Raw genomic sequence first — 22,802 nt, 5'->3', positions numbered from 1 at the left:
TTTTTAAACCTGTAGCCAACAAAGGAGAAGCAGTTTTCCACATGATGACTGAACAATGGTTTAACATTTGAAAATAAAGACATTTGGACATACATTTGTATATAATATACACTGTTAAAAAAAAAAAGACCCGTAAAAAAAAGTTAAACGACTGGCGGCTAAGGCTGCCAAATTAAAAACGTTAAATTAAAGTAAATATCTTAATTGAAACAAGGAAAAATCTGTAAAAATAAAAATAAAAATATTTTTTTTCCTGTAAAACCTTTAATAAAAATTTCTGTAAAATGATTGTTTTTGCACTTTATTTCATTTAAGATATTTTACTTTAATCTTATGTTTTTTCTTTATATTTTTTACAGTGTAATAGTCTATATATATATATGTATATAATATTATTACATATAATATTATTATTTTTCTGTTATATTTTACAATAAATTAGTAATAATGTAGAATGTATGTATTTCTTATTTTAGTTTATTTTTTAAATAATAATAAAAATATATATAAAAATAGTTAATGAAATAAATATTAAACAAAATATGAAATACATTCCTATTATATTTTTTACTATAAAATAGTATTTAAAAATACTATTATATATGAATAATACTACTAATAACAATTATTATTATTGTTGTTTAGTCATTTATATTAATATTTTGGCTAAATTACAAGGAGTCACAGCAAATCTAGAGGAATCAAATAAAAAACAGATAGTATTTTTACTTTTAAATTACTTTTAGATTCAGACTTACTTAAAAATATACACAGAAAAAGAGCGAGTGAAAGAGGAGGTATACCACAGATAACATTGTGCAGAATGTGAATGAGAGCCATGGGGGTGAAGATTATTACCCACAATCCTCATTGTTTTCACTTCTTATGAAACCTTCTGAAATCAATGAAACACAGAGTGTGTGTGTCTGTATGCGCTTTAGGTCTCTTACATTTAATATATCAGTATAAAATAAGAAAATAATAGACTGCTAAGTTAAACTAACAAATAACATGCAGGACTATTTTTCAACATGCAATCAAACACCACCGAGTCTGAGTGCTCTTCTCTTTACTGGTATCACAGTTAGACCCTTCAGGTATTTTGAGCAGAAAATGATGCTGATTTCACTGTAAGCTGCACATTTTCATCACTGCTCCCCCCTGGTGGATGATAGCGGAAAGACAATAATAAACACGCTAACGGGTGAAGTCCTCTATCATAAATATCAGAAGGCTGTGTAATCAAATAAAACCTAATGAACTGGCAATGAGGTTTCAACAGATATGCTAGATCTAAATCACAAGTGCTAACTGGACTATTAGTAATGACACACTAACATTCTGCTGGAAAAAGCAGTCTTTGTTGGTTTGCTGGGCTTAGCTGGTTTTAGATGGTCTGTTAGCCTGGCTAAGTATGTATTTAGCTAGTTATTTAGTCAAATGAGTTGTGTTATTAGTCAAGGACTGTAAATAGTGTTTATCAAGCCTCATTAATGTTGGTTTTATCTTCTTTTTTCTTTTTTTTACAGCTATCCTGCAGTGTGTGAGTTTTTACAGACCAACAACTTACTGTCTGTCATCAGGGCACATGAGGCACAGGATGCGGGGTGAGAAACCAACTTCACTTCTGACCTCTTGTCTCTTTCTATGTGGCTTTTTTCTTCACCTTCCTCACCTCCTACAGATATGCCTGATGAAACACCCACAAAAAAGCAGTATGTGTACAGTATATTGACAGGCTGGTGGAGTTTGTATTGATGGATGATCGAGACAGACAGACGCATAGAGCCATTGATTCTCCATAATCCACATACATTACAGTACAGTACTGTTTATTGATCTGAGATTCCTGTGATTCATCACCTCAGCCCCATGCCCACTTATCGGTCAGTGAAGCTTTGAATGTGCAAAGATACTCTACAGTACTCCACAATAGTGAACTACAGCTAAACAAATGTCAGTAATGCATCTACAATATTCAGTACACAGGGATTAAAGTTATCCGTCGCTATGGTGGATTTCCGTTAATTGCAACGAGTCATTTGGAAAAAATTATTGGAAAAGAAACATGCAGTGTATTGTTGTTGTTGTTAACCCACATGGAAAGAACCTATATGAGGATATATGCGCATATATGAAACCTATGTGCCGTTTATATGCATATATATGCTGCATATATGCGTATATATGCCACATAATGGTGTCAGTTAGAGCAAGAAGTACCAGTCAGGTAAGAAAATCTAAAGTTTTCCTTGTGTTAAGTCAAAGTTTAAGGGTGCTTTTGTTTTGCATTCTAGTATTGTGTAATCGGTTTATTGCGCCGTTAATAGATTGGGAGATGTAAAAGCGCATGACTCTCTGTAACATATTGACTTTAGTATAAATATACTAGGGCAAAAAAGATAAGTCGACATTATTGACCACGTCGACGATAAAACAAATTGTCGGCAAATGTTTTTGAGTAGTGGTTTGATCTTGTATCTACCTAATGTGAGAGCCTGCAATAATATGGTTTGACCAGTGTGGCGCTGTAGCGCAATACTGTATTACTGCTCTCCTGATTCAGTTCAAAAGAAGAAGACAGCTCTTCAGTTGTACATGTACATATCATATAGGAAAACTGCCAATTTTATAAATTGTCACATATTTTAAAAACCTATATTAAAACATATGTTTATATAGGTTATTTCCATGTGGATTGTTCTGCCTGCACCAAAATCATCTCGCCATGGCTGCAGCTTCTTAGTGACAGTGTAGTGTAGACAACACGGAGCAGAATTTGAATTTCTACGTGTGATTGCGGCTGTTAATAACAATTCTACTCATTCCCACAGGTTCCGTGTTTATAACGGGACGACAGATGACGAAATGTATCATTTACATGTGCTTTTAAGTCTTAAGAACTCACTTGCACACTCTCATTTTTTTTTGTGCGCCCACAGATCACGATAAGGAGAGTGACAACTTTTGCAAACAAGGGAGTTTGCAAATGTGATATTGATTTAATACAACAGATCAATAAACAAGTACTGCCTGATTTTGCTCTGTCTTCAACGAAAATAGTTCTAAATATACAGGTGCATCTCAATAAATTAGAATATTGTGTAAAAGATAATTTATTTCAGTAAGTTTATTTGTGGGTGTTTTGAGTTGATTAGCTGATTGGCATGTCCCCATATTCTAATTTGTTGAGATCGTGAATTGGTGGGTTTTTATTGAATGTTAGCCAAAATAATCACAATTAAAAGAACCAAAGACTTAATCTACTTCAGTCTGTGTTCATTGAATTTATTTAATACACAAGATTCACAATTAAGTTGAATTACTGAAATAAATTACATTTTCCACGACATTCTAATTTATTGAGATGCACCTGTAGTAACAGCTCAGCCACTGCTCATCTCTAAAAGCAAACACAGCAGAGTTTCATTCATTCAAGGAAAGTGCATTTTTGAACAGTCAGTGATTCATGATTACCCATTCATAAAGACAGTCACTTGCTTCATTCCTGAATGTATCAGCCATTACAACGAATCAATTGAATGCATGATTCGGTGATAAAATCAGTTAATTTGCCTCTACCTGCTGGTGGATTTAGTTTCAATTTTTAGTGTATAATTTCAGTTATTTAAACCCTTTAATATTTCTGTATTCAAACTTTTATATTTAAAACATTAATCTCCACATGAATGGATGAATTTAATTGCACTCATGCCACCTCTGAGCCTCATTAAACGTCTCAAGATGTACCTACAAGCCACTTTTGTGTTCTTCTGCCCCTCTTTAGTACAAATCATTTTTTTATTAATACTATCATATGATTGGTAACTTATTTGTTACCAATTCTAGTTCTTATTATATTGTTTTAAATAAAAAAAGAAGCTTATAAACATAATTTTTTGAATTTGACAGATGAAAATTATGCCTTTACAAAGGTAAAAAGAAAATACCCCTGTAAGTCACTTTAAGGAGTCAAACGTCACCTCATATTAAAAAGGATAATTTTTGATCATAATTTTTGATTATTGATCAGAAGGTTCTCCTAAAAAATGTTAATTATGAGGACAAGCACTCCTAAAAAGAAAATTAAGCATAGAGCCATGTGTAATAGAATATTATATTAGTGCATGAGGTCTTAAAGAGACAGCAGCCTAAATAAACCTCCTTCTACCTCAAACTCTCTAACCACTAGGCCATGACTTCCCAAGAAGAAAGGGGTCATATGATGTTGCTAAAAAGAACATTATTTGGTGTAATGAAATGTGTTTATGTGGTTTAAGGTTCAAAAATTATTATACAATTTAAATTCAGGTCTCACATACTTCAATGAACTTTGAATTGAACATATACGTTCGCTCCGAACTGGAATCATGACGGAATACCCTGTGGTGTCCACTTTGCAGGGCACTTACTTTCGAATAGAACGAACTGCTCAAAACTTGTGTTTAAATCATCAGTGGCAAATCCTTTACATATGTAAAAATACTTACAGACTGTGAGTCAGAACAGCCGGCAATGTAGTATTCTCTCCCAGGATCAGGAAACAGTCTTCAATAAAATGCGCTGCACACATCTGAATATTTGGGTTGAACTGTTCTGGAACAGTGTTGTGGATACAACTTAACCACTGATTTCTAATTGTGTCCTCTTTTGGAAGGCCAAACAAAGTATTTTCGCTTTCACAATGAAACTCCACAACAGCGAGGATAAAAGTTATGCTTTCTTTCTTTGCGTGAACATTTGGGCGGAGTTATGCAAATCTTCCCACATAGTGATGTAGAGATGTGGGGGCGTTTTAAAACGAGACGTTTAAGGGGAGCGTGGACGAGCCTTAACTTTTATAAAGAATATCTCTTTGGATTTGAGACTTTAATCTTTGCAACTTTACAGTTATTCTTTATGCACCAAGAGCTTGTAACACTTCAAAGAGAAAGGAAAAATTAAAATCGCATCATATGACCCATTTAAACTGGGTGTATGACAGGTATGACTGTATAATGGGGTTTGGATGAGGATAAAATTTCAGTCAAAAAATTGTTTAGTACAACAGAAGGCAACAACAGACAGCATGTTAGATGAGTACATTCATTTTACACAGACTAATAATATTAATGTTCTTTAATCAAATTTAAAGCATTTTATGTTTGTTGTATTGCACACCTTTGCACATTAAAGTCCAAGTTCTTTAAAATAAACAGTGAATAAAGGCTTCCGAACAATCATGTATTATTATGACACTATGCTTTGAGAAACAAAACTTTTGGGGGTTTTAAACGGGGTCCACCACAAATAAGTACTTAATGTCTAGCAAAATCTGAGGAAGAAGATTATTTTTCCCTCACTTATTTCTTGTTGTGATTCTGATTGCCATACTCTAATTATGTTCCTTCTCTTCTTTGTTTTCTTACTCTCTCAGTTACCGTATGTACAGGAAGAGCCAGACTACAGGTTTCCCTTCTCTCATCACCATCTTCTCAGCTCCAAACTACCTGGACGTTTACAACAACAAAGGTCTGAATTCATGGGGCTATTTCATAAAAGATGCTAAGAAAAGTGGGAATTAAAGTCCAAAACCTGACTTGAAATTATCTAAGAAATCAGTCGGGACTAAAGCGGTTTCATAAATGACAATTTAAGTTCACACAATCTCACTAATTCGATCTAGGTTCAGTGAGTCAAGATCATTTATTGTTAAGCAGCCCTTAAAGGGAAAATCCACCCCAAAATTTTGTCATTAATCACTTACCTCCATGTCGTTCCAAACCTGTAAATGCTTTGTTCGTCTTAAGAACAATATTTTGGATGAGAACTGGGAGGCTTGTGACTGTCCAATTAACTGCCGAGTAAAATACACTGTCAAAGTCCAAAAAAGTATGAAAGGCGTTGTCAGAATAGTCCATCTGCCATCAGTGGTTCAACCGCAGCGTTATGAAGTGAGGAGAATACTTTTTGTATGCGAAGAAAACAGAAATAATCACTTTATCTCCTCTGTGTCATATCACCATAGCGTATGATATAATATAATTAGGAATTATATATATATATATATATATATATATAGAGAGAGAGAGAGAGAGAGAGAAAGAGAGAGAGAGAGAGAGAGAGAGAGAGATAACAGTTGTTTATAAATCTCTCCTAAATAAACCTGTTTTTTAACATTTATAAACACTCAAGTATGTCAGTGGCCATTGTATGTAATTCAAGGTTGCAAGGCTTTGTGTTTTCACTGTGTAACAATCATTACACAGAAAGTAAATTACAGATGCTCATTACAGAAGATACTTATGTAAATATGTTTGTTTTGTGTGAATATAACTGCTTTAATGCCTCTCTGCAGCGGCTGTGCTTAAATACGAGAACAACGTAATGAACATACGACAGTTCAACTGCTCGCCACATCCGTACTGGCTGCCCAACTTCATGGACGTCTTCACCTGGTCTCTTCCATTCGTTGGAGAGAAAGGTGGGAAAATTATAGGAAACATGTTCTTGAACAGTGTTGCTAAACCGCTTGGAGACAGCCAGGCTTTGTGACTGCACAAATGCCTTACGTTTTCTTCATTCTGGGTGTGTGAGAAAAGTGGATGCGCTCTTCTGTTGACTTGTTAAAACAAAGCAGATGGAATAGATCTATTCTGTCCCAACAAGTCAAACTAGGATGAAGCAATTGACCCATCCAAAAATATTTGACTAGATAGAGATGTAGATCAGGTTTATCCAGGATATCAATATTACCCTAGCATTTCTTGTTTCGGTGTTGTTGTGAATGTATTTGTTCAAAATTATCATTGTTTATGCAAAAATGTCAAAAGATCTTGCCTCTTTTTTTTTACCTTTGACTCCTCTACAGTGACAGAAATGTTGGTGAATGTCCTCAGTATCTGCTCTGATGATGAGCTTATGAACGATGGAGATGAGATCTTTGATGGTGAGGACTGCACATTACTCATAAGTTTTTCCTCTAATGTTTTCTAAAACACACATGACTAGATCATTTCAATTATTACACCTATAAACTTATTAAACTTAAGATGTAGTTCTCTAACAACTTAAATTGTTTAGCAACTGGACAATAAACATTGATGTACTGTAGTTTTAAAAATAAGATTTAGCCATCCCAAATTCATAGAGGAACAGTGCTTCGTTTTTAAAATCTTATGCAGAATATTCAGCTTCAGTATGTTGTTTATGAAATCTGTTTGTTTCCTGGTTCCTCTTAGCTAATGCTGCGGCCGCTCGTAAAGAGGTCATCAGAAACAAGATCCGTGCCATCGGCAAAATGGCCAAAATGTTCTCAGTCCTGCGGTGAGTCTGGAAGGGGTTGTGAACACATGTTTGTGTTTTTGATTTGTAGGACATTTAAAAAAAAAAAAAAAAAAATATATATATATATATATATATATATATATATATATATATATATATATACATATACAGCCATATGTGTGTGTTTGTGCAGTGTGAGACAGTGTTGTCATTGCTACCATTAAAATCATTTTCATTAAATGAAAAACTTTAATCTCAAATAAAGATTAGAAATGTTGCCTTGGCTACCAACTGAAATACATTATATGGACAAAATTATTGGGACAGGTTTGACTACTTTTTAAATCATGAGTTAAAGCCACTTTTAACATTGGTTAACACTGATTTTAACTCACATGTCTAATGCAGTCCCAAAAGTGACCAATCACAAACTAAACAATTATTGCATCATTAAATATTCATGTTTTGTATTATTGTAGTACTTTTCAGAAGACACATTTCCACAAATGGACAAGCGGTTGCATGCTGAGCTTGTCCAATTAATGTCATTAACCTTTTAATTATGCTCCTAACAATGTTTGTGTGGTGTACAGTATATGAGTGTTTAAATCGCAAACGTGTGGTTGTATATCGACAGAGAGGAGAGTGAGAATGTGTTAACCCTGAAAGGTCTGACCCCCACCGGCATGCTGCCGAGCGGCGTACTGTCTGGAGGAAAACAGACCTTGCAGAGTGGTGAGTTACAAAAACAAAACATCACTCTTTTTTTCTCTCCCATCACAGCCTCTTTTCTCTTTCAAGGTCACTAAGACAATGACTTACAAACTCATGGACATGTTTGCTAACCCCTCTCTTTTAGTCAGACATTTCCGTTTATTCTCTTCACTAATTAAACCATCAGAAATGTGCACACACATACAGAGACACTAACCGGCTAATGCTAACTGCTAACTGTCCGAGGCAGCTACTTGGCAGCTAATGCTGGGGAACTGTGCTGCGTGCATGACTGTCAGAATAAACTCCCCATCCATCCTCTCCCTCTCTCCCTCTCTCTCCGTCTGTCTTTCTGTGCCTCCTCAGCTACCATCGAGGCCATTGAAGCCGTGGAGACGGTTGAGGATGGAGAAGGTAAACTGGCCGGCCTCTATCTCTCTGTGCTGCTCAGAGGTTTCATAGCGACCGCTGTAACATGCTAGCTAGCTAGACAGCGAGCCTAGCTAACGGAGCGTGTGGGGTGCTATGACTGGTCAGGGATTGTTTATTTTTCACAGACACACACACAAAGACACATTTAGCTAGATGTGTAAATGGGAACATACACCATTTAAACGAAATGAATACATTTATTAAGCAAGGATTCATTAAACTGATCAAAAATGACAATAAAAACAATGTTACAGAAGATTTCTGTTTCAAAAAATACTGCTCGTTTGAACTTAATATTCATCAAATGATCCTGAAAAAATAAATATATCATGGTTTCCACAAAAAATTTGAAGCTGCACACTTGTTTTCGACAATGATAATAATCAGAAATATTTTTGAGCATCAGATCACTGGAGTAATGATGCTAAAAATTCAGCTTTTCATCGCAGGAATAAATTACATTTTAAAACTAATTCAAATAGAAAACACTTATTTTAAATTGTAATAATATTTAACAATTTGACTGTTTTTACTGAATTTTTATCCAAATGAATGTAACCTTGGGAAGCATAAGAGTCCTCTTTTAAAAACATTAACCATAAGCTTATATTGTTTTTAAGCTACATTGATGTTAATTACAAAGACTACAGACTAGAAATGAAAAATTTAATTTCTAGATAAAAAAGAAAAAAAAGAAACATGCTTTATTTAATGATCCTATTTGTTTATTTTTACTGCTGAGGGCATTCCTAATGGAGGTTCAGGAACGATTTCATAGATTTATGTTTTCTCCAATTTTACTATACTGTAGTCATCTCTGTTAAAAGTTATGGCTAAATTGTCTACTATTTTCAACTAATAAGTCCAAATAAGATTATGTAGCATCAAGTTTGATTATCATTTTAAATAATTCCTTCCCATAATAATATACATAATGTCATAATCGTGTCCCCACTAAAAGAAACCTATTAAATCACCCTAAATAGCTTTTCACCTCTCCCATGCCAGCCAAGCTGATCTGTTTTGCTAGTTTTAGAGTGGTTTGGGGCACTTGAGAGGCAGGGAGAACAACTAGACCTGCATAAACCAGCCAAAACCAGCACAGTTTAAGCTGTTTTTTCAGCATGGATATAATTCTTAAACATTGTAATGACATCCAGCCAACAGAGAATCCCATTCCAGTAAAAACTAGATCCCATTCTTGTTTAAATCAGTATTATAAAATATGTCCTCTGTTGATAACTGTAACTCAGAGGTTGTTTAAAAAGCTAGTCTGAATAGTGTTTTATAGAAATACACATAACCACACAAACACCTGTGCCTTCCTGCTTATGCAAATGCTGGACTCTGCTCTGCTGTTCTCCACCTTTTTTCCAACGGCACACATTCTTATGTACCTAATCAGCAAAGTTACAGAATGACTCAGCAGACGACAAGAATCTGGGCCATGGGTAGGTGAGGGCAGGCGCCCCTGCCTCTCACTAATGAGCCAGTATTCTTACAGCAAACACTGATCACCCCAGCGCCGCTCCTCGTGCACTCACTCTGGGTTTGGTCTGTTATGACCATGTGATCTGCAGGGATCATGTGACCTCTCTATGATAGGGTTTGTTTTTAAGGCTCGTTCTAAATGGTCTCTGGTTATATCTGGTAAACATTGACTGATATTAAATGCCATTTAAAATCTCCATACAGCAAAACTAGCTTTAAATCAATACCATAGCCTTGTGAGACTGACCTCAAGCTCCAAGGTTGTGAAACAATGAAATACACTTTTTTTTTTTTTAGAAGTGACTCTTACTTGAAACCAAAAGTTTCACATCTGAAATCCCTTCATTATGTTGTATTCATGATGACAATATAATACAAAACAAGTTGAATTAATTTCTGTGTAGAGCTTTTATTTAAAAAAAAATATAATGAAATGGGAACATTTATTAAGAATTGTTTTAGGAACAGTAAAAATAAATATATACAAAATATATTGTTCTTCAGAAATATATATATATATATATATATATATATATATATATATATATATATATATATATATGTATGTGTGTGTGTGTGTGTGTGTGTGTGTGTGTGTGTGGAAAGATGTTAAGTAAACAGCAATTATTTTAATATTATTTTACTTCTAATGTAGCATTATAATGATAATAATCATTTTCATTTTAGTTTTTAGTAATTTGGTGTTATGCTTTTGTTATTTTTAAGTACTTCAAATTCAACTTATTTCAGTTAGTTTCCTAGGCAAAATGTTTTATTTTTATAACGTTTTTTTTTTTAATGTTTTCTAATTTATTTCAGCTTTGTTTGAATGAATTGAAATTATTTTTATAATTAGTAAAGTTTCTAGTTAATAACAATAGTGCACTGTCTGTTTTTTTATATAACAGTCAAATAGTTATTAATGTTTTAGCATCATTATTCATATCAAAGTGAGTTGGTTAACTTCAAGGTTTACAGATACTTATCAAAAAATACCTGTGGAGAAAATCAGCAGCAAAAATACTCCCAAAAATCTTTTTTTCTCTCAACACACAGGGTGAGATGAGAAGAGCTTCAATTATATTTGAAACCGAAAAGCATCTCTGTTGTCTGAGAACAAACCCAAGAGAGAGTCTCACATCATCTCTGACTGTGATATAATGCACTATGTTTCCATCAGAATGGATCAAAGTACATAAAAAATTGACATTACAAAAAAAATGTTTTTGATGCCGGTGAAATGAGTTTGTTTTCTAATGGAAACATTGACTGTGCTATTGGTCCTTGTGAGGTTTTCCAGTTAAACTGGGAGTGAAAGTGATAAGATGTAACATCCATTATCATTGCCACAGCTGTTCCCTTGTACATCACATACAGTGTTGGGGAGTAACTAGTTTTTGATTGTTCTGAATTTCAGGAGTGTAGGACATAGGACATTGTCTTGGCATTGTTACATGCCAGTGTTTCCTGTCATTGCTATGCAGTGATTTAATTTCAGAAACAGTATTATAGCTATTAAACTATTACTCCATCTGTTTTTAACCTCAAAGTAAACCTCCACAATCTCAAAGTAAAAATAAGTGCTGATTGTGGTGGTTGTGCTTTCAAATAAAATTATTATAATCTTAATTTAAGTGACGAGCGATTTTGAAAGTGATCAGTGTTGAGTTCTACTGTAAGGTTAACCTGCCTGGTTTAAATGTCTGAAAATGATTTAAAAATGTATACATTTAGAAAAGCAATCAAATGTGATCACCTACATTACTTTTAATAAAGCTATTCAAATAGTTTGAACTAATCTATTACATTTCCAAAATAAGCTTCCCAACACTGACCATATATTGTGTGTGTTACTGGTTGTGAAATATGTGCAGTTGTGAATTTGTGCTTATAATGTGACTATTACATGGCAGAGTGAAACCGTCGAGTGTTTGAAGAGATATCTGTGTATGAGTGAAATTTTAAATCATACCAGATCACATTTCACTCCAATAATCAAAAGAAATACGTTTTCATAGAGAAAATATTAGTGTATGCAAAATATTAAATAAATGGATATTTTTGCAGTATTATTCACATTATTTATGTTGCAATATAATGCCCCTGAAATATTAATTCATATCATTTGTCCAATATTATAAAACAATGAATAAAATTCGAAGAATAAAAAATGACATTACAGTAATCATATTGTGAGGAAATTTGTATTTATACATAAATACATGCATTTATTTATTTAAAATAAATAGTATATTTTTTAATATTGCTGGCTATATATTTTATTTTTGATCTTTTTTTCATATTAAAGTAAAAATATTTTTTCGCCTAAAAAGAAAACGCTAAAAATGATTTTGAAGTGAAATATGACCCAGACATGTGTATGTGTGTATCTCTGGATAAAGATATATCATCATGTCAAGAGAACACTCGGTGACTGTATCCAATTTGTAGAATAATCCACTCATCTGTCCAACAGTATGTGATCATTTGTGATTTGTCTGCTTGTCTGGTTTAGATTTTGCCTATTCACAATTGGTGACTGCTCTTATTCTCTCTCTCTTTTTCTCTCGTAGCTATCCGTGGCTTTTCTCCACAGCACAAGATCACCAGTTTTGAGGAGGCGAAGGGTCTGGACCGCATAAATGAGCGCATGCCGCCTCGCCGAGACGTGGTCAACAGCGTGGGGCAGTCGATGGGCAAGATGAACATGGCCGAATCCAATGGCACGGATGACAACAGCAATATCCAGTGATTCATCTCCTCCTCCTCCTCCTCCACCCATCCCTCGCTCGCCCCTGCTCCTCCTCCCATAATGCAATTCTCCCCCTCCCCTCAATTTCACTGCTACTGTCTATGTAGCAGATGGATTATGTGGTATATTTAGACAGAACTCCCTGCTTGACGTTCAACGGCCTCAACGACAAACACGAGACGGGCTGCGCGAAGATGATCATGCGTGAAAGTTGCATGATGGGATATGTAGTTTTATTGATATGGGGCTATGAAATGGAAATACGAACACGGAGTGCATTTCCTGTTCCTTTGTCCGAAGAGATGTTTATTTATGCGTGTTTGCACTTTGCGTGCGTGTTTGTGTGCGTGCGTGGGCGACATGAGATATATAATTACTATACGATGATGATGATGATTATGATGATAAGTAGGTTTTCACAAAAGCTTACTTTTTCTTTTCTTGGCCTGACGTGAAACATAAAACACAAGGCCGACGCACTATTTATTCGAAAGCGTCGGAGCACACGTTTGCGTATGTACGTGTGCAAGAAGCTTGTAACCATTTACTTTCACACTTCTCTTGCAGTTCTATATTTTGCTACTAGTAATCACTATATCTATGGAATAACTAATATTACACAGAATAACTTTACACTGGTTATCACGATTAACCTGCAAATAATAGAGAGGTTTGGAGTCGCTGCAATGCCCCTCATGCTGTGTGCTCGCTGTGTTGAGTAAATCCGCCGTTGTCACGTCCTGCTGCGGTTGCTATGGCAGTCTGACACTTTCCCGCCTCCTCTGGTGCTCCGGAGCTGAGCGGGGGGAAGCATTCAGTCAGCTCTGTGTGTGTGTGTGTCTGTGTGTGTGTGTGTATGAGAGAGAGAGAGTGAATGCGAGAAACAGGGGAGTGATTTGAGCTGAGGGATTGCATCTGGCTGTTATGAGTGGTTTCAAACAGGTCCTTGTCTTGTGCCGGCGCACTAGACAGAACGGATTCCCAGCCACACATAATTCATGGGAGTTTATTTTGTATATAAATGGCGTATATTTTTAAGGACGGTTTTGTTATCGCTTATTTTCATGTCATTTTATTTTGTATCCAAGCTGTTTATTTATTTATTGTCTGTTGGGTTCTTTTTTGTTTGTTTACATTGCTGTACAGTTAATTAAGCTCAGATGAAGTGTTAAACCTTTTGCGTTTCTTTATCGATGTACAGAAATTATCCAGTAGTGTGAAGGAACATATAATTCTGTGAAAAGACATCCGGGCTGCCAAAGCATGACTGCATGGTTATTTCAAATGTAAATCGAATATGGACACACCTTAACGTGTCTCACATTTTTAAGGAGAAATATATTCTGATCATTATTCTAAACAATATTCTGGTTACTTATGATTATTATTAAGAGTTCTGCTGGTTGATTCCACTTTGCCTCATCCTTGTTTTGGTTGCTCATTGTGCTTTACTTTATGAATAATGAAAACGTTCATGAGTTATTTGTGATTCTATATCTTGTATTTTTCTCTGGAGCTTCATTCTGAGCATCATGATTTCCTGACCTACAGTACGGACAGTGTGAGCATGCCCTATGGGTCAAATCTCTTTTTTACTCTTGAATAAAATATGCATGAACCTTTTGGATTTTTCTGATTTATTCAACTCGCATTGCCAGCGTGTCTCACAAACAGTAAACGATAAATTAGCAAGGACATCAGCATCTCCATCAGAGTATGTGAGCGGAGTGGAGCGGCAACAATTTCCCCTCCGCGCTCAGAACATTTAATAATCACTCCGCTCCAGCTCCGCTCCGGGTTCACAATTTCCCGCTCCCGCTCCACTCCGCGCTCAGTGATACCAGAAACACCACTCCGCCTTCGCTCCGTGGCTAAAGTATTTCAGTATGTTTGAAACGTTATGTTCATAGCGTAGCCTATATTAAAATAGAGTTTCAAAGTGGCTTAGACTGTTGTGTGCAAACTTTTTTTTCCTACCACATGCCAAACTAATAACATGGATGTCAGCATTAAAAGGTATAATTACTGTATTCTGCTGTGCAAATTTTGTTTGTGATGAAAATAACAGTACATTTTTATTTTATCTACAGATCAATGCATTTCTTACAGATTTATGCTCATTCAAAATCAGATGAAGTAACACTGTAAGATTACATTTGTTTGAATGCATTATTGCGAAAGCGACTGCGTGTGAATGTGCTGTAACTGTTTAAATCATGCTTTGACCCGAAAATATTCAGTAAAAGGAACAGACAAACTCCTTGAGAACTAACCTATAACTTCCCGCTCGGCTATTGTCGTCATTGTAACCTTCTGATTTGAGAGATCCATCTCTATCAAGCTATAGTTAAATATGTTTAACGTGAATACTTGCGATTTTACTGGCCGTTGGCATGAATTGTACTCGTGATGGAGCGGTGGTGGAGTGCTCTTGGAGCGAGTGAAAACCACAACGCTCCGACTTTTAAAAAATCCGCTCCTCGCTCCTGTCAAAGTCACACCGCTCCACTCCACTCTCCGCTCCCACACTCTGATCTCCATAAAACCAAAAAAAGTGTAACATATGCTGCATTAGTGAGTGAAATCATGAAGAAATGACAAGGTCACGTTGCATAAATCAGTGGATCCCCACCACATTCCTGGAGGCCCTCCAACACTGCACATTTTACATCTCTCCTTTGTCTGAAACACCCAGTACAGGGGCAAGTTCAAACTCAAACCGGTGTGCACCATTTTGCTACAGGCTCCGGTTTGAACAACATGTTTCCTGGAAATGGTGTGCAACATTGTGCAATGGGATTCGAGATGTGTTTTATCTTGTTTGGTGGTATTAAAATTGTGATTTACATCAAAATAAATTCACAAGAGCAAGTATATTGTTTGCACATTTATTTACATAAAAGGCAAGATAATTCAAATAATAAGAGCACAAGTATAGATCTGGAACTTCTATACACATTTTTATATATTTTGCTATTGTAAATGAAAACCATTCCAAAGAAAGTCATTCAGACAGTTGCTTTCATTCATGCTAGAAATCACCTTTCTAGATCAAATTAGTTGAATGAATGATTCAGGACTTATAAGAACAGTTGCTTGTTTGTTTCTTGAATGCACCAGTAATGTTTTGAATGAATCTGCTAAATGTTTGATTAAATGACTCTTGTTTCTGAATGTAGCAGCATTCGTAGATTGAATCGTTGAATGATTCAGTGACTCTTTTAAGGGCAGTGTCTGCATCCAAAAATGCATACTTCTAAGGAGCCTGTAAAGGGACATGGTGGAAAAAACATTTTTTAACTGTTTAGTGTTTTCTCGCAAAATATTTGAGATCCCTCGCAACATTGTTGCATTCTCTCACAAATATATTTGTGTTCCTTTCCAAAACTTTTTGTCCTCCAGTGTCACTGTTTTAAAACATGAAGCGTTTTAGAATGTCCCAACACTATTCCTTGAACCAAGCACTGACTGTTTTTCTTTATTCTTGACAGGGGCGATTCTAAGATTTTGATTTTAGGGGGGCTCAGCCCCCAAAAAGGGTATGATTAGAAAATATTATTTTACTATTAGGGTAGGGTTGTATACTACTAACCTTATTGCAATCCACTATTCCATTGTATTCCCTGTATTTCATATATGGGAGTAGGAGTACTGACTGAGCCATATATAACACTGTAAAAAAAACTAATACAGTTTTTTACATGTGACCAGTCACTGGAAAATTTTGAATTGGGAATGTAGATTTTTTTATTTTATTTTTTATTTTTTTTACAATAAAGACTTCCTGATTCAGTATTAGGACATTCATGTTTATCCTTTGATGATACCACTGCTTTTTCTTATGAAATGTACGTGGAAATTGGCAGAAAATTAAAACAACATAAGGGTTCAATGACTGCAATGAATCTTGGGAACACAGTGGTATTGTGTGTGTGTGTGTGAGGCTGTCTGTTCTATTCTCACCTGACTGTTGCTCATTTGCAGACCTACTCCCGCACGACAAAAAAAAATGTTGTATATCCATCTACAATGAAATATAAATTATTATATTTTATTTTTATTATTATTATTATTAATTTTTAGCTTTTTAGCCTTTATAATCAACAATACGGTTGGTTATACATCAAGTCAGCCCATGAACATTTATTTCATTTCAAATCATTTAACTAACCAGCTAATATTCATTAAGAATATAGACAAAACATGTATTAATGTAATTGTCTATTGGCAATATGTTTAATCTGTTCTATATTTATTTATATTTATTAAAAATAACATCATTATCAATTTGCCACTTCTATAAATCAATTACTTAAAAAAAAAAAAAAATCACAGATCCCTTTAGCCTACTCTTACTCTAATATATGTATCATGATACACTAATGATTAATTATTACTTAATACAAAATTATGTTTAATGATAGAAAACAAAATAACTCCACATGATGTTTCTCTCTCTGTGCCATTTAGTACTTTCAGACAATGATGTGTGTCATTAATAATTTATTTTGCATGGCTGCATAATGTAATGCCGAAATACACAATAATATGTTTTCAATTTCAAAAAGTAAATTAAAATAAATCATGATCGTTTTCTAAAGTATGTTTTCATGGGTGTTAATCGCTTCATTTTTTGTTGGAAGAAAAAAAAAATCTGTCACACTGTGATAAAGGCTGAAAGTGAACGCAGCGAAGACGTATTGGTATTGGATGCGAGAACACACACACGCACACGCACACACCACACGCACACGCGCACACGCACACGCACACGCACACACACACCTTGTACTCTCTGATGTTCGCTCTGCTCAGCGCCCCTGTGGATTGAAAAACGCGCTGAATCCATGCAGACTCAGATAAGGGGAGGAGCCGGAACTTGATGCAGCTTGCCACCGTCTCAAATGAGTTTTTAAAGGGGACTGAAGCGATCACTAATTAATTAATCAAATAATTTTTAGGGGGGCTGGGCATAAGTTTAGGGGGGCTGAAGCCCCCCTAAAAAGGGCCTAGCGACGCCCCTGATTCTTGAGTCCAAGTTCAAAATAAAACTCTTGAACCGCTCCACTGTGAACATACAGAGCTGTATGAACCACTTCAAGTCTTTCAAAGCAAAACACGAGTCTGTCTCCTACCACAAAAATGAATCTCTGGAGCTACATGAAATATAATACAATATGTCCTCACTGGAAGGACATCTGATCCTCTGTACAGTTTACATTGTCAGTATCATGAATTGAAATATTTTATTATTCACTTAAAGTGCAAATCATTGTTTTTTTTTTGTTTTGTTTTTTTCATACATATGCAGGTTTAAGTCTGGAGTGTGCTTTAAAAAATAATTTGAAACACTCACAAAACTTCAAACATGTTTGGACAAGGACTATATAGGCAACTTACTGAAAAGTGAAAGTAAATGAAAAAAAATAAGGTGTGCTTAACTAACCCAATAAAGACAGAGCGAGAGAGAAAGAGAGATCAGAAGATTACACGGAAGAGAGAGAAGGTAAGCTTTGAACATGTGTTCAATTCAATTTCTTATCAATATTCTGATCATTTCAAATATCAAAATCAAGCAGAATAGGTGAAGGAAAGAACAGGCATAGGCTACTTTAAAACTTTTTATCTGATGCACTAGAATTAATAGCTAGATTCAACCCCCAAAACTCACGCCACATTATCTGTAAGATAATGGCACTGGGTAATGACTGATAGATACTGATAGTGAACACAGATAAAGCCGTTTTGTTTGCACATATCAGGGTTAGATCGAGTAATTTCTGAAATAAAGCAACAGGTGCTGAGAATCTCTCACACAACTGCAGTGGGTGTTTTCCCCCTCACTTATGATTTGTGTTGTCTGCAGTTCTCCATCTATCATATCTGAAATGCAAACAAGCTCCGCTAAATTATGTTTGTATAACCAAATGAAGCTTTAGAGACGACAGTGGCATAACAAGGAGTGGCATTCATAATGGTAATTTAAAAACTTGTAGTTCCCGTAAGCCCAGGTCATCTTTATGATTAAATACATTTTTACAGCTGTACAGTAGCTATATAGCCTACACCACGTTCAAAACAAGAACCAATTCAGAACTGAAAGTAAAAGAAGGATTTCTCTGAAATTTAGAAGTATAAGTATAGTTTTATTCTCTTCACATTAATAGAAATCACAGGGGAATTCATTAACATTTATTTTTTCTAACAGTATTCTGTAGTGGAAATATTAGTGATGCAAATTACATTTTCGGAATAAAACGACCAACGGCGAACTGTCTTGCTAAATAACGATAGTTTAATAATATATAAATGAAAAATAAATAAATAAATAAAATGTAATAATGATAACATGATAATTTCATTTTAGATGTCCTTAATAATAATAACATAAAAAACAATCACATCAAAATCTAAGAAATTATATTTATAAAAAATATATAGGCCTACAGTAAATAATGAAGGCCTGTTAGTTTTGAGAAAAATCTCTCTCAAAACCTCTGTGGAATGAAAGTGCAGTATATGAGTGGAGTTAAGGAGTGGGTGTGAATGTGATGTGTTCAGATGTCTGGTGTGATGGGAGAGGACGGTCTGGTCCCCAGAGCGCGCAGCAGGCTGCCGGTGGTGTGTTCTGCTGGACTGGGGCTTTTCATGCTGCTGGTCGCTTGGCTGCTGGACCCTGCCAGGTTCAGTGATCGAGCTGGAATTATCATTTTTTGCATCACAGTTGAAACGTTCATTCACAGTATGTGCTTGCTTGCAGAGGAGTGGCTCTTCCATTCAAAGCAAAGGTTAGAAAACAATTTCTATACCATGTATGTCCTTATTTTATGCAATTTAATTGCAGAATGTGAAGACACGTTATCTTCACTCTTAAAAGTAAATATTATAAAAGGTTTTTTTGTCCAGCAATGGCACAGAAGAACCAGTTTTGATTCCTCAAAGAAACAAAGCATGAACACATGTTAGACTGCAGCCCATAAACATCAAGCCCATAAGACTTTAAGTTCATCATGGAAACAGGCGCCAAAAAATAAATAAATGAAAAGTTTATTCAAAAATGTATTGTTTCAATTTATAATATGCTTTTTTTCCTAGGTATCATGGCAAAATAAATAAGATCTTTCAGGCTTGCTTTAGAAGGCATGTCGTTCTCGGAATGTGTCCAATATGCCTGCTAGTGTTGTGGAAAATTTCATTCTCTGGAGAACAGAAGAGCACCATTGCCCTCATGTGTGCCGTTTCCCTGTTACTCAAAAGCTCGGGGTTTCTGGTAAGATTCATCACATGCCAGGAAAGCAATGTTTACATCAGATGATTATATGAATAATATTCAGTATATACTTGTTCAACTGGTTCAGTTACATGCTAAAGGAACAATATGCATTGTGGCACAGCCCTTTGCATTCTCAGTGGTTTTCAAGTGGTCTACACAGTTGAGTCTATTCGGATGCTCAAAAATATCAGATCGTCACACTCATAAAGCACAGTTTGGAAGCTAAAAGACATTCGGTCTTGATTTGAAAAGCTCCACTTTAAAGATAAAACACACCCAGTACTCATTTAACACAAGAAAATCATTCAGGGTACACTGCATTATATAATGATCAGCTTAAGGTGCTGTATAATCTCAGCTTCACGTTTGCCTTCACAGAGACTGGTGGGATTTATCAGGACACCTGATTCTGATTTGTAATACTGATATAAATAGCTCAGAGATGTTCAGAATACCCCTGTGGTTTTCTGATTGCAGTTTCTCTCTTCAGTTCAGATTTCCAACTAAAACCACATCTCATTTTTTATATTTATAAATTGCTATTAATATTAAATATTAAACAATGTCATCCTCCACGACACCTTGGTTCATTACTTGTTCATACATACAGGGTTACTGTGGAAGCTAAAATTCCCATTCCAGCCATACCTTTATCTCAATTTCCCTTCTTGTGTTTGTATGGAAACATAGCTGTGGATGATCAAAAAAGAAAAAGGAAAAAAAAAGTACAAATTGAACAAGAAGGCCATATATCAAAATTGTATATTTCTGTGCTTTTGCAGGGCCCTGCTCCGGTTGAGATCTCAGAAATTTGTGAAATGAAGAAGATGAATGTGGCACATGGTTTGGCCTGGTCTTTCTATCTTGGCTACCTCAGATTTCTCCTTCCAGGTACATTCGTCTGCACTTTACCTGTGAGACGATACTTGTTGAGGCCTCTAGGGGACAGTAATGACACACGGTTCACTCAAAGGCTGCTCACTAAACAGCTGGATGAATTAATCATGCCTAGTTGTAACTTCAGAAAATTCTACATTTAGTGCACAAACTAATTTTATGTTGGTTTCGGGTCATGGTAGTCCCTGATCACTTTATCCTTTAAGATGGAAGTGTACACAGTCATCATAATTTCAAAGTCATGTTTCAAATGTGTAATTAAATTATGACCCTGAGCTTTAAAACCATCTGATCATTTGAAAGATTCTGCTCACTTTCTATTTTCACGCTTCTGTTCTTTCACCTGCAGATTTACAGAACAAGGCGATTCAGTACTCCTCCACCAAGGGGAAACTGAGCTCTCCACGTCTACATATCCTTCTGCCCCTCAACGCCAGGGTTCCAACCAAACCTGAAGATGAGGACACTAATGTGATCTTCAGCGAGAACCTCCCCGAACTGGAGCGGGACACAGCAGGGGTGCGGAAACGTAGCTACAAGAATAGTGTCTACAAGATCACTCAGGACAGAGAGGTGGGCTAATGCTGATTGCTTATAATTGATGTTTATAAAGAAAAAAAGAAATCATTGCAAAAATATGATATACAGAGAATTCAAACTAGCACCAGTGTATCCACTGATTGAGAGATAGATGTGCCTGCTAATGCTAATGCATGCTTCTAGTCTGGACTTCTCTGGTGGTCAGTAATTCCATAGTTTTAAGTAGGCTATGTGGTAAGGTTATATGCCAGAACTGATGCAGAGGTTTGCACGTCATTAAATATATAGTTCTTTTTTGTTTCTTTACTGTAGTAGAAATATACTTTGACGACCCACCTGAAATACTAGACACCATGCTGCATACTGTTTTCAATGAGGTGCATTGAAATAGCAGGGTTGGATGCATAATATGCAAATTAGGATGCAGCAACACAAACATCTCCTTGTGGCTAAAAGCTGCAGTGGCACTGGAAATAAATCCAAGGTCATACCTTCTCTTTGTGCTGCTGTAGACTTTTAGCTGTGTTCTGGAATACGCCACACCACTGCTGACGCTGTATCAGATGTCCCATGAGAGCAGTGCAGGGTTTGGAGAAAACGAACGAAAGCAGCAGGTCCTGTTGTTCTACAGAACGCTCAGCCAAATTCTGGAAGATTCTCTCGAGTGCCGGAACCGTTACCGTCTCATCCTGCTCAATGGTCAGAATTTCATTCAAATTAGAGTTTGACATAGACTTTAAAATGGTATCTGGATATAATTCTGTGGTTTTCTCTTATGGTTGTTTATTTCTATTATATTTCTATTTTATTTCTATTTCAGATGAGCACACAGGTGACCCTCATTACCTCTCCAGAGAGATCATCCAGCACCTGAAACAGCAGGACAGAGAGATTCACATGAATCCCATCCAAGAGCTACCGAATGAAGTCCATCCTGTTCCAGAAGAGGGTCCGATTAGGAATTTGAATGGTGCGCATCATCCAGAAGACCCAATAAGCAATGACCCCACCCTCATGTTTAGCCAGCCACATTCCTTAAGATCTGAACCAGTGGAGACCACTGATTATTTTAACCAACCTAATAATGCAAAGAGATGAGGCTGAATCATACAGTGCTCTGCATGAGATCATGGTTGCTTGTGTTCAGTCCTAGAATTATTCAACAGACCTTGATGTAATAATAATATTTAAGAATCCATTAAATCAGCTGTTCATTACCAGCCTCATTTTCTCTGTTTCCTCTCTGTCGTGTCTTGTTCTGTAAATATGAAAAATGATCTACCAGCACTCAAATATATGCTCATGACACATTCACACTTCTAGTGATATTTTACTTTTAGTATTATTTTTGTTTTAGTATTTACTTTATTATTTTAATAACACTGGCATTTTATTATTTAGTTTTATGTTTTTGTTAACCCTTTAACTGTCAACCCG

At 35.6% G+C, this 22,802-nt stretch overlaps 2 protein-coding genes across 4 annotated transcripts in view; both read left to right on the top strand.

Annotated features, from left to right (window-relative positions):
* Positions 1–14,021, top strand: part of LOC113113737 (serine/threonine-protein phosphatase 2B catalytic subunit alpha isoform-like) — a 42,017-nt gene extending 27,996 nt beyond the window's left edge. For 2 of the 3 annotated variants that reach the window (XM_026280180.1, XM_026280181.1), the window contains exons 7-13: positions 1,530–1,607; positions 5,417–5,511; positions 6,338–6,463; positions 6,851–6,928; positions 7,221–7,305; positions 7,904–8,001; positions 12,477–14,021. In XM_026280180.1, coding sequence (XP_026135965.1) covers positions 1,530–1,607; positions 5,417–5,511; positions 6,338–6,463; positions 6,851–6,928; positions 7,221–7,305; positions 7,904–8,001; positions 12,477–12,655 — 739 coding nt within the window. In that variant the 3' untranslated portion in view covers positions 12,656–14,021. Of the gene's footprint in view, positions 1–1,529; positions 1,608–5,416; positions 5,512–6,337; positions 6,464–6,850; positions 6,929–7,220; positions 7,306–7,903; positions 8,002–8,346; positions 8,395–12,476 lie in introns of all 3 variants that reach the window. The other variant, XM_026280182.1, reaches the window with a different exon arrangement.
* Positions 14,022–18,127: 4,106 nt separating this feature from the next.
* Positions 18,128–22,714, top strand: LOC113114474 (stimulator of interferon genes protein-like). The gene is made up of 7 exons (XM_026281398.1): positions 18,128–18,161; positions 19,217–19,443; positions 19,751–19,925; positions 20,711–20,819; positions 21,175–21,398; positions 21,878–22,064; positions 22,186–22,714. The coding sequence occupies exons 2-7, from the start codon at positions 19,217–19,219 to the stop codon at positions 22,461–22,463; spliced, it is 1,200 nt and encodes a 399-aa protein (XP_026137183.1). The 5' UTR covers positions 18,128–18,161; the 3' UTR covers positions 22,464–22,714.
* Positions 22,715–22,802: the final 88 nt, after the last annotated feature.

The sequence above is a fragment of the Carassius auratus genome, chromosome 14 (assembly GCF_003368295.1).
Source record: "Carassius auratus strain Wakin chromosome 14, ASM336829v1, whole genome shotgun sequence".
Lineage (NCBI taxonomy): Eukaryota > Metazoa > Chordata > Actinopteri > Cypriniformes > Cyprinidae > Carassius > Carassius auratus.
The sequence above is the reverse complement of the archived record's forward strand: the minus strand, read 5'-3'. Positions and strand labels throughout refer to the sequence as shown.